We start from the raw sequence: 13223 nt of genomic DNA, 5'->3' as shown, positions 1-13223 counted from the left end.
CTGCATCTGCTCTTACTACTTGAAGAGAGAAATCTCTCCCAAGGGATGTTTCAGGTTTATTTAAAACCATCTTCATTTACTGCTGAACTGGCCCCAGAGTTGGGAGAGTATAGAGCAATTGGCAAGGTTCTGTAGGGTTGCTGACTCTTAAATTCTTAGTATTTTAATAAATTAAGAAGTTTACAATGATATTGCTATTTTACACCTGGAAGGAAATTTTTTATTTCTAAAATGTAGATATACGTCACACCTTTCTAAGTACTTTAGCAAGTCCTATGGACTGGGAAGTGGGAACCCAGAGAGACAGAGACTTGTGCGTGACTATGGACTAACTGTACAAACACACAGGCATGGAACTACTAAATGGAAGTACTGCCTCTAGCTTTGCCTGGTAGGTCTTCCAACTCCTAGATATGCAGTGTGCACTAGCATACATGTAGTAATTTCACCAGTTATTCCATTCATGGCATTAATTAATTAATCATTACAAAACATAAATACAAGTGTCACACGCTTAAAAGACTATCAGTATTAAGATGTTCAGTGCTACAAAAATCTGACAAGATCATTAAGCAAGACATACAAAGCAAGGCAAAACAGCAACTCTCTGGGTCCTGGAGGGTGAAGGGATTAATGATAAGGAAAAGCTGGCGAGAGCAACATGGAGAGATGAACTGCAGAGGGCTGAAGGGGGAAGTAAGGGAATGCTGAGCACATGTGACTAAAAACATAACCCAATTTTAGAACAGATGTGTAAGACCATGTATAGGAAAGGATCTGAGAGGAGAAGAGAGAGGACTAATAGTAAAAAAGTTTGGAGAGAAGAGTGGGAAGGGCTGAAGATTTCTTAAGCCTAGCATTGATAGGCTAAAGAGGTGTAAAAGACTCAATGTAACAGCAAAGAAATACAAATACAGCAGTTGGGTCCACACATCTCGAATTCAGATCTCCCATTTTTTAAAGGATTAGAAATCAGTACTGATGTTGACACTTCCCTTAGAGAAGAATATGGAGACTTGTGGCTTTTCATGAATTCAGCAATGTTTAGATGAACAGAGGGAGACTGCTGTGTTGCATTTCCACAGGCAGCTTCTTTCTTGAACAATATACTGTTTAGCCACATTAATAGTAGTAGTATAGAAAATATTAAATGCAAAAGCTTTGTTTTGACATCTGTGTATTATTGTTTTTCTGTCTTTTAAAGTAATCCTGATTCTTGCTGTTTTAAAGAAAGTAGCCAATTTTGCTGGGTACTATAGATCAAATTGTGAATCCTGGTATTTATCAGAAGTAGGTTTACCAATTCATAAACTTAAGGTAAATAAATTTAATTGTGCATGGAATATCTAAAAAGCTGCTAGTAGTATGCTCATGTTTATGAATAAATTTAATTTCATATGCCTTTAAATATAATTTGTTATGTGTATTAATATTCTTCTAGTATATTTCAAAGAAATAATGATTCTATTTACTTGCATTTAATTTCAATTTCAATATTATACAGGATTTCTTTACTGAAACTAATTTAACTACAGCACGGGTAGATGTGTATACAGTGAATGTGAGGATTTTTCAAGCTATGGAGCATCTTGCAATTTTTGTGTCCTGTTGCATTGACTGTCCTTCCCCAAGCAATAAATGAATACTTTATGTCTGAGTTAACATTTATGGGGTTTTGATGAAAATAAGATATCTCTTATCTATTACACTTTGCACAGCTTAGTTCCTTTTCTCTGCTAGCCAAAAAAGAATATGAATTTTTCTTCCATCAATACATAGTTCAGAAGGCTGATTATTTTTTATGTTTTAACTAAAAAAAAATCACATTAATCTTGTAAATAATACTGAAATATAATGGCTATGAAGGATAATTGGATAATGAAACATTCAACTGCCAGTCAAGTTCTAAAAAATTCAAAAGTTACTTAACAAAAAATTATGAAAATGTAGAATTTTCAGGTGTTTATTTCATTTAAATTGAGATTAAAACAGCAAATGATAAAATGTAGGCTTGAAAGAACAATTTAAAGTGTTGTGAGTATTGAAGCTGTGCTAGAAGTTTCTTTCAGAAAACAAAGCTGAAAAAACAATCTAGAGCAGTTAAGTTGCAGCCAAAGCTAAAAAAAGAAAAAAACAATAATTTTTTTTTATATCTGTAAAGCGTGGATAAAACTTTTCTCTGTGTCCTCTTGAAGCAATGAAACAAATATTTACATGCCTAAAATTCCCAATAACACAATATTGTGCTTATGTTCTTAGTACTGCTGTCATTCTTTTTCCTATTCTGTATACTTTTTGGGGTGAAACTGCCTAAGGCGTTGTTTCCAGAGAGCCAAGCTCTTTCCTGACTTGCAAAGTCAACTTAGAGCTCATGGTTTTGACTTACAGTGAAGAATAGTCTCTGTGCCACTCCTATATGTATGAGTTGACAGATAAAATTCTGTGTTGATATAATGGCATTTTATTGCTAGGTCACTGAGTATCTGATATCTAACATGTCATTTATTCACTTTAAATACTATGGTGAGAAGACTTGCTAAAAACATTGTCTAAGATATATCAACACACTTGTCTTATCCAGAAAGAATTATAAAGAGAAAATGCTCAACAGTATAAAATAAAATTATTACATAATCTTTCATTAGTTAATGATATCAATTAAAGTGAAAGTTTTAGCAAAATGAAAAATTTAATCTCGTTCCCATAAAAAAGGTAGATTAATACAGCCATGAAGAAGTCCTGCCATGGCAAAAATGGCTATAGCAGAGAGATTTGCTGCATGTGAGCTCATCCATCATGACTGGGTTTGCTTAGTGAGTAACCTTCATGATGACCCCCACTTTGCATTACTGTTCCCATTTCAATGCCATACTGTGTAAGAGTATTTTACCAGCATATTAATTAAACAATTTTTTGCCCAACCCTAGCCTTCAAAAAGAAAATCCTGTGAAAGAAAGAATCAAATCAGAATTGGAAATGTCTGAAGTGGATTGAAAGGAGTCTGTCAAAATTACTTTCGCTTCCTATATACATGCTCTCTAAAGAGCACCTTATAGACCCCATTAGAAAAAGAAATAATGGTCTTTCTCCAGTTTATGTTTTTCCACCTCTGTTTTGATTTGTCTTCGCTACATGGAGGTCACTGCAGAAAGAGGATGCACAGCAGGTTGTGTTACTGTTTACTTACCATTGCATGATGTTTTACAAAGGACTGACTCGGTTTTTCAATGCCAGAGAAAGGAAACAATTTTGGACATTTGAATTTTTTTAAGTAGGATAGTGAAGTTGATGCTTGAGGTCATGCATATAGCATTAAAGCAATTTCAGTTTTCTTTAACTGTTGCTTTAGGCAGGCCAACATAATGTCACTTTTTTCCTGACAGATCATTAGTATTCATTGTTGTTAGTATTGTTAAAGGCAAAGTTTTACTAGCCTGAGGACAATTCATCACATAAAGACTGATAGTTTCAAGGTGAAATCTACAACCAGTGAAAGGAAAAGGATAGACATATTTCACATCTTAAGATATATCTGCACTGGGATCAATTGATGAGGCGTGGAAGTGGAACATCTTGGAAGATCTTAAGGAATTCAGACAAAGATTAATGCATTTTAGCATATATGACAAGTTAAAATGCAGGATACTAAATTAAAAGGGGAAAGAGAAAATAACAGAGTTTATATACTTGGTCTGCCTTAGTGTTTTGCATGTTCATTAGAATCTGTAAGAACTATCAACAAAAAACAAAGAAGTTTCTCCAAAAAATGCTACAGGATTGTGAAGAAGATGACACATTAAGACCACTAAGTGTCAAAGAATCAACAGTATGTTTATTTAAAATACCACAAAACTGGGTCAGAGCTACCCAAGAGAACAACAGAAACATGAAAGATTTAACACTGCAAAGGACCCACTAAGCAAATTACACATTTGTGAAACTAGTCAATTAGATTTGGTAATAGCAGAGCAAAAAGATCAACTCCAGTGATGGTTTCCAACAATTCTGCATTGAGTGAGGATTTAAGATTAAATGATTAATTTATTACCGTGAAAACTTGGAACCACCTAGGACAGACCAACTAAGCCCAAAAGACCTTGCTTAATCGTGCAGAAGAAGTAACATTATTAAAAAACTCCAACAAAACCACATAACACTTAGCTAGCTATTAAATATTTCCTATGTATTTAGGAATGCACACTGTTCATCTCTTTATGAATTTACTTGATTTGTAAGTTGTGGTATTAAGTCTACTTAGCTCCTTAAGACAGAATCTGGTTTATGGATCTATTAATTTCTTCACAGTAACAACATGATGTGGCATGACTTTATTTTATCAGGATTGTGATGAATTATTTTTTTTCATTGTCCTGGATTTATTTCATTTTTAACCAGCTTTAGCATAGTAACAGGTATGCTTACTTTTGATATGCATCACCTATCAAACCACATTTTTAAAAATTAACCTCTTAATAGAATTCTGCCCCCTAAACCCAAATCTTGCTGTCCTTTATGCTTAGCTTGGATAATAAAAGAGAAGTATGAAATCTACATAGAATCTACACAGAATCTAGGGGAATGTTCTGCTAGACACTCCCATTAAAAAATATCTGATATTTCAATAAATTCTAGATTAATTGTGGGGAGAATAAAATTTAAAAATCCATTCCACATAGTATTTACAGCAAACAGATTAGCAAGAAAAGAGGGAAAAAGCCCTACATTATTTAAATTAAGATTCCCAAAGCTTATAATGCCTTATACTACAAGATATACTCGGTGATTCAGTTTGCACTAACACCAATGGTATCATGTTGGCAGGCAAACACACAGAGCATACTAAAGCTCACAATGCTGTTCAGCACCAGACATTCTAGGTATCAGACCAAAAACCCCCATTGCAAACATTCACAAAAGCAATGCAAGGTTTGGCACAGATATATAAGCATGATAATTAATAGATGATGATATGAAGATTCCTAAGATGAACTAAAAATGAAACTAGTACAACTGTCAGGTTCTCTTTAGTAACTGATAAATTTCAGGGCAAGGAACACGCCACCACCACTGCCTTCTCCATTTAATAAACTTGTTATGAGGAGATGGAAGGGAGCTTACACCATGGGTTGCCATTCTTTGGAAATGCTCCTCAAGTGAGCTTTCAGCTGCAGATAAAGCTCGTAAGTCCTGCTTCTTTAATGTTTAAGACTTAAGGAGTTAATGGAAGGTAAGAAAAGCTCACAGTTAATAAAACTAGATCCTGCCTTTCACCTCAAATCATTCAAGCTGGAAGTAATCTCCAGAGAGGATGCTGAGAAGCAGGACATTCAATCCCAAATGGCAGTATGATGCTACTGGGCCCTTTCCAGACCTCTTTGCTCAGCAGAAATTACTAAAAAGCAGCAAGAGTTTCCTTGTCTTCAGTATTGTGTTATTAAATAATAAAACTAATCTGAAGTAACCTAATGTCAATTAAACATAAAGAGACCAAGCTCTGTAAAAATGAAAATAGTTCTGAAGTCTTAGAGCAAAAACTAGTAGAAAAAATTTCATATTATAGCTGAAATGTTACATCTAAGTTGGATTTGCAAGGCTGAATCCTTTTTAGTGGCATATAACAAAGAATACAAAACTGGATGTTTTGTATTAGTACTAGCTGTATTAATCATGTGGCCTAATCAGAGAAATCTACTTTTTCACCTGTCAGAAAAATTGCAATTGTTTAACTGACACGTGTATGTATAATTTAGAAAAACTATAATCCTTTCTCTCCTCCATGGTGTGGCTGACAAAAGAAAAGGGTATATTTAGTGAAGTCAAATCTTAGCACTGTATGGTACTTATTTGTTTTGTGCCCTGTCTTTTGTACATCTTAGTTACACAAAAATAAATACCTAATAGAGCCTTACAAACTAAAGCATGTTTTCCTTTTGCATTTTTCAGAGGGCACTGTGTATGTCATGCATCTGTGCTCAAACCCTTTTAACTGGTCTGCTTCAACAGCTGCATTCCAGCCCTTTTTGGTTTGCTTAAATTAATCACCATTCTTCTGTTTTTACCACCTTCCATTGACTTCAGTGGTAAAGATTAAAGATTGTTTAGCTGAAAACAATTCTTAAACTTCTACAAAGCTATTACAGTCCATAGGATGAGAATTTAAAGACAGATTACCTGTATGGGTAGCCATGGTATTTGGAGCGAAATATCGACAGCAGGAAGCTGAAGAAAAAGACCACAAGACCAAGGCCTACCAGACATATTACTGGAAAGAAAACAACTTTGTTTATTTGCACATAAAAGATTTAAAACTGCAATCTCCACAAAGAATATTATTTACATCAATCATTTACAGAGAATTTTGGCACAGTTAAATACAAAATGTTACTGCCTTGACTACTGAAGCCCACTATCTTCTGACAGGATTTCAAACAGATATGGAAATAACATTTATGGTTATTAGGAAAAAATAACCTGTCAGGGTAAATGTATTTTCAAGAAAAAAGCAGAAATTTAAAAGTCAAATGTATGTGGATGCAAACATCTTACTGCTGATAATGGATTTAATAATCCATTAAATTATATATATCAAATAATGTCATTTCAGGTATTTGCTTGTTCTTTTTGAAAAAAAAAATTACATTTAGAAAAGCAATTTAGTCAAGTTCCTTTGACTAATGGAATCATGTTGTTTCTAGCCAACCATCTATGTCTGAAGTAGCAGTAAAGGCAGCTTAGTAGCTACTTTATCTAGTTACTAATGGTTAAAAATTTCACTGTTCTAAGTTCCAAGGCTGGCAGCTAAATCACTTTTTACTCTTAGCTCAGTAGCAATATAAATCTTCAGGCTTTGAAGGTAAAAACAATGATGCAGATCTTCTGACACCATCCAGGTGAAAGTGCTTTGCATCTTTTCAGGCAAAAAATTAACTAACAAAATAAATGCTTAAATTAGCAAACAAAATTTTGAACATCTGTTGTCATTCTGTGGAATAATAGCATAAAACCTTCTTGATTGTAATAGCCCACTCTATTGCAAGTAAATAAATTTTTTAAAAAGGGGGACATGTTACAAACTGATATGCAGCTCATCTACATTAGATAACACTTTGATTCTAGTGAGCTACTTTGATTTTAAAAACTCTTATACTATTCCTACTTTAGCCAACTCTTTGCTATTTAATTGCAATATTCATGCTTCAAAAGTGTGCTGCCTTTGAGTGAAGGATGAGAAAACATGAAGCTAAGGAAATTGACAATGATGCATTTTTTCATTAAAACTGACCATGTGGAAAGTGACACATGTCAACTGGAATATAAAATTTCTACAGTTATTTTGAGAAAGCTAGCCAGGTACAATCCTAATAAACATACTTCATTATAAAGAAATCACCACTCACAAATATGATTTCCAAGCATGGATGAATAAATTGGAAGCATGAACGGTGCAAGGCAGATACACAGACAGCATTCACATAATGGCCACAAAGAACAAAGAGCCTGAATTTTTACTGCAGTCCACTGATATTTCACTGTGTCTGTGTTCACAGGCCCAGATCTATGATAATATTCCAATTAAAGTTAGTTCACTGTATCCTTTTGATACCTTGTGAAGGCTGACCTAGAACAGAAGCTAGACAGAGCCAAAGAATAAAGTTGGTATTTATTAGAAGGCCTCAATGGATACAACTTGGGCAGTACAAGAGCCCAGCCAGGGCTACACCCAAGATGAACACAAAATGGTCACAAAATGGACTACCATTCACAGGGTCTCTCACTTTTATAAATCCTGGTCCATTCGCATATTGGAGTTAACTGTCCAATTATAGCTTTAGGTTTTAAGTCCCATCCTTATTGTTTTTCTCTCTTCATCTCACCATTGTTTATGCTCTTGGACCTAAAATTTGGATTGGTTGTTCTTGGTCCCAGGCTAGAAAAGGAATTGTTTTGTCTACCTACTCTGTGAAGAGATCTTACCATGCCTTAATATGAAGCTCAGAACTATACACTAAAGCAGCACAAAATCTGAAAAATATAAAAGCTAAAACCTAAGGCATCACTTTGATACCATTGTTAAAGCTAGTTATTGTAGAAGATATTCAGAATTAATGACAGATCTACAGCTTGCTGAAGGAGATCCTCAAATCACTATAGATTAGAGATTTCTTTGGCCTTGCAACCACCTATTATGAAGAGTTCTAGAATGCTATTAAAGAAAATAGTTGACCAGCTCAATCTGCAATACTGTGTGTTACAAGGAAGCTAAAGAACTGACCTCAAAAGAAAGAGGAGGCAGTGTAGGAAATCTGGTACGTTTCAAAGACCTTCAGTGGCTTATATGAGAAAAATAAGTTAGGGGATATAAAAGATGCAAAGGCAGATGGGCATCTTTGTTTCAACCTATGTCATACTCAGTAAAACCTTGTTTGACATAACAATGAGGAAGTTTGATTCTGGATGAAATACTTTCATATTGTGTGTTTATGTGATTCATTGACAAAAAAAATCTCACAAATACTCTTGAGTAACAAAAAAAATCAGAAAAACATTAAAAATTGCACTTCAAGCTAAATACCTTTAGACATTACAGATTACATATGTTCTGTATTACAGAACTATTGCTGTTTTTCCACCTTCCTCTGGAGACATGATACTGGCAAGAGTACCAAATAAAATAATTTTCACACACTTTTGGATGGAATAATCTTAAAACAATGTTTTAAACTCTTGTTCTTTGAAATCACTGACTTCTGACATAATTCAAGAGCCAAAAAGCATTTATACAATGTAGTGTCAAGCTGTACCTTGGCTGAGAATGCTTAAAGTATTTTTTACTGTTTCTACTTCATGTGAATGCAGTTTTATTGACAGAATTTTTATGCTCTCCTCTTTTCCAAACAACTAAAGGTAAACATTGGTTTAAGTTAGAGACCATCTGAAAACTTAATCAGATATTCACTTGTAATTTGACAAGTGTCTTCTAATTGTCTAAGCATTTCCTTAGCTATAAAGTACAACTTACTTCTCCTTTTTCCAACATCACCTTTGGAGGTAGCAGCTTCATTCAAGAGTACCATTCCCATGGTGATAGCAGCATCTGAATCACCATTGTCAAGGAAAGCAGCAGATGTGTGGATACCTCAGAAAGTCACAAAGGCACATCTATGAACTACAGCTTTCAGGTTCATAAAATGAAATAAGGTACTTATTACTTAAAAACTGCATATCACAATCTGTACTGTGCCGACACACCTCTGGCAAAAAGGCATAGAATCTTTCTTTGTGCATTCTGGATTTAAAAAAAATGAAAGCAGGTTCAAGAAGCTTTAAAGGACAAGTCATCAAATAGGACACAAATTTTGGACAGTTATGGAAATAGCCATTCCCCAATATTTTAAAATATTCTGTATATTGGTAGCAAAAGATTTTTAAAAACAAAACCTGTAAGATCCAGAAATCATTCACTGCAATTGCACACAATTCACCGGTTATTTGACACAAACTGAAGCAGTTGGACTGGTTTATCTTCCTCTGCATTTATATAAGACATTAACTCCCTCTTTAGTGTCATATTGCTTAACAGTTTAGCAGAGAAACATCTCAGAGGCAAAGTCCTCAGTCACTTTCAGTGTTTTGTTGTCTCATTATAAGTGTTACAAATGTGAACAAGTACATAACGATAAAACAATTTCACTAATCTAGCAAGCTTTTAAGCCATTCTCCTAATTGTTTATTTCAAACCATATGAACAAAAAGGAACAGTTACTACTGTGCATAACATCTGTTCTGAAGCAGAGGCAAGCCTGAATGCTACTCTAAAGGGGTGAATCATGAGAACAGTAAGTTACAATAATAATAATCACAAACTTCAACACCTTTTTATAGATGGTCAAATCATGTAGTTTTCAACATTACTTAACCCAGGGCATGATGACTACAGACTTCAAGAATAAGATGTTACTATTTATGCACACTATTCAAGAAGATACTTCAAATGTGCTAGATTCATCAGTAATATCTGCATATTGTAACATATTAGTATTTTGCATCTAAGGAATGTTCAAAATAAGACCAAAATATTCAAAGACATCTGAAATTTTCAATGTAAAATTTTAATTAAGCTGAACTTGAGCAAAAGGATTTAGAACTGTCAATGCTAACACAATCACACTTCCTAAGAGATGAGCAGCCTGATTCAGGTTTAACTTCCAAATTTTATACACCCTGAGAAAACTGAGAAAAGTCAAAGGAAGAATAATAAGATTTTAAAAAGTAAACATCAATGGTGAAAGATGGCAGAGGCAAACAGGCAACATGAAGGAAATAGAATTTTTAACATCAACCCTCTGATGCAGACATCTACCTACAGTCCTAAATTAAGCCATAATTAAAATCATGCTAGTAGCTGAAATTAAATTCCTCACACATATACAAGCTGTAAGATATAGAGCCAGTCTATGAATAATTGGTTATGTTCAAGTCTTCCAAAAGCTTATGACTGCACTTGAAAAAATACTAAAAAAAAAAAAAAAAAAAAAAAAAAAAAAAAAAAAAAAAAAGGCAAAATATTGTGAAAAAAATTTAACTTGGAATCCATGATACAAAAATTGCTTTCTAAAAGTTTTATTTGTTAAGATTCAGATTCACGAGCATATGAGACTGCGAATCTCCTGTTCTACTGCTCTGCTCCCAGCAGGGAAAATGAATTGGGGAGAATGTAAAGAGAATAATTCAATTCATTTTTCAATGTTACAAAAACATAAAGATTAATTAATTGAGGCAGTTGTCACAAAAAGGGCTGAGAAAAAAAATTTCCATATGTATTTCTACCCTGTTCAAAAAAACCCCTAAGGCAGCATTACCTAATAACTTTATTTTACCAATTCCTCACTTAGACTTATAGTACTGCTTTTCTCATGAGTTTAACAGTCACAGGAAAAAACCCCACAGTCCCAAGATGTAAAGGTAACTCACCAGGTCTTCTTGGGAAAGTGCTGCTTTTTGCAAAGGTTGTGAAATGCCTTGTAAATGTTTTTTGTTTTGTTGTTTTGTTTTTTTTTCTTGATTATCTCATGCAGTATCGGTACATAATGTGTTTCTTAGCTATTTCTCTTACCTGGCTGCTTTTGAGAAACAAACCAACCAACCACACACTAAAAAGCCATTTGGGAGACATTCCTTCTGTAACACAGTTCTTTCTTATTTTCTTAGCAGACCATGAGTTTAATTCACTTTTCTTACCATCAGGAACAACAACCTCACAAAAGTAAGTTGTTTGCTCTGCAACTGAGAATTATAGGTCTGCAACCACATGAATTGTGCTGGGGTTTCCCCCCCCCCTCTCTTTTGGAGCTTCACATCATTACCCCTGAAGCTTCCCTCACACTACCACTATTTTCGCCTCAGTAGTTGTTTCCAACTTTAATCAACATTGCTGAGCTTTCAGCCTCATTGGCTGCCTTTTACCTTCAATGATATCAGCTTCATATCTGCACTGTAACACTGCATGGTACTTGCCTCAGGTCCCTGTTGCTAAAATAAAAATTCAACCTGAGTTGTCATTTTGATACAATAATTAGCTTTTTACCACAGAACATATAGCTTGTTTCACTATTTTTCACTCATTTCTAACATTCTATGTTATGCCTTTACAATGTCTTGATATTATACAACATAAAGCAACAGTCCCAGCTCTGAAAATAATCTTTTACAGTATTGCAATTCTCTAATAAAATTTTAGCAAGTGGGTTACTTGAACAGTTTTTTATCTGTAAAAAATGATGCATTATTTTCCAATTCCTCTTTAGCTGCCTCACTATGCAGTATGAAACTATTTTGAAAAGATGAGAGGAATGTGGCACTCATATACGCCATGGAAAGAAAATGTTTTCTGATAAATTTCTTCCTCTATTGAATTTTTTTGTGTAAATCCTGTTATATACCTTTTCAAATTATAACACTTTTAAATATGAAACTTCCGCTTTTCCTTTTCTCACCTGATACATGTTTTCATAAAAAATGAAAACATATTATTTATATAGGGCTTTTGAAAAGGTTTTGAATTTTGATATAGTAATAACAACAGTTTTAAAGCAGAATAAAAAATATAGTAATAATAAAAATTTATAAGCTTATACAGAAAATGATCAGTAGTAACAGAATAAAATATTCAGCCCTGAAAAAAATCAAGATGTATGACCAAAAATAGGGAAAAAAACAGACCCCAAATCCAAAACAATACAGAACAAAAAATATTGGATCAATAAAACCTAAAATTATAGATAGCCTACAAAATGAAACTAATTGCATGTACATTTGGGATGCTTATTATTAGCATACTTAAAGAGAAAATTTAATCACAGAATGCCCAAAAGAAACAAAATCTGACCATTCCAAAATTTATTAATGTAATACACAATTCATATCTTTATGTCACGAATTTATTCCTAATTAGTAGTAAGTGAGGAATGAAAGAAGGAGAGAAAATAGCTTGACTAACATTTGGTTACTTTTGTGAAAAAAGTTTGGTGGTCTCATTAATATTCAGTTGTTTTTCTGCCAAGGGTGCAAAATCTGTCATTAGCATTACAAACATAAAGAAACAACTACCTTTAAAATGCAGATCACGCAGTTGCTTAATAATGCATGAGGAAGAAAAACTAGAGAACAAAATATTCACCCACTTGAGTCTGTGCTCAGTTTACTGTTACCTAAAATGGGGATAGATTATCATGCAATCTTTAAAAATTGCTAGTTCAATTTGTCAGACATGGAACAAATAAAAGCACATACTTTTTTTTAAGGAGTAATATGATCAACAGAAAGATCTATGGAGGTGTCATCTTCTCTCTTTTTTTTTTTTTTCCCTTTTTATTTTTTTTTCTTTTTTGATTTTATTTTTTGGTTGGTTTGGGTTTTTTTTGCCAGAGGGTGATGATTTGAACATGAGAAATTGAGAAATGCTTTGCTGGTCTCTTACAAGAGGGCATATTATGCTGATAGAGATAATTATTTTAACCTTTTCCTACTGAGACTTAAACTTCTATGTTTAAGATGCCAACTCCTGTATATTTAATCTCACTGAAAAAGGATGATTTCTAAATCAGAAGTTGAAAAAGTGGAGAACAGTCTGAAAATTATTTATCTGAATATGGATTTATGGATGAACACACAATCAAGCTGTATTTAAGTATTTTTATATGGCCAGGAATCCAGTTGTAATAATA

At 33.6% G+C, this 13223-nt stretch overlaps 1 protein-coding gene across 2 annotated transcripts in view; it reads right to left on the bottom strand.

Moving 5' to 3' along the window:
• The window catches only part of TUSC3 (tumor suppressor candidate 3), a 115529-nt gene that overhangs the window by 565 nt on the left and 101741 nt on the right, over nt 1-13223 (bottom strand). Inside the window, exons 8-9 of one of the 2 annotated variants that reach the window (XM_021534976.2) lie at nt 9020-9094; nt 6172-6262 (exon numbers count right to left, since the gene is read on the bottom strand). In XM_021534976.2, the coding sequence (XP_021390651.1) occupies nt 6172-6262; nt 9020-9094 (166 nt within the window). The remainder of the gene's footprint in view (nt 1-6171; nt 6263-9019; nt 9095-13223) is intronic. The other variant, XM_021535059.2, reaches the window with a different exon arrangement.

This window comes from Lonchura striata, chromosome 4 (genome assembly GCF_050655825.1).
Source record: "Lonchura striata isolate lonStrDom1 chromosome 4, ASM5065582v1, whole genome shotgun sequence".
In the NCBI taxonomy this organism is placed as follows: domain Eukaryota; kingdom Metazoa; phylum Chordata; class Aves; order Passeriformes; family Estrildidae; genus Lonchura; species Lonchura striata.
The sequence above is the reverse complement of the archived record's forward strand: the minus strand, read 5'-3'. Positions and strand labels throughout refer to the sequence as shown.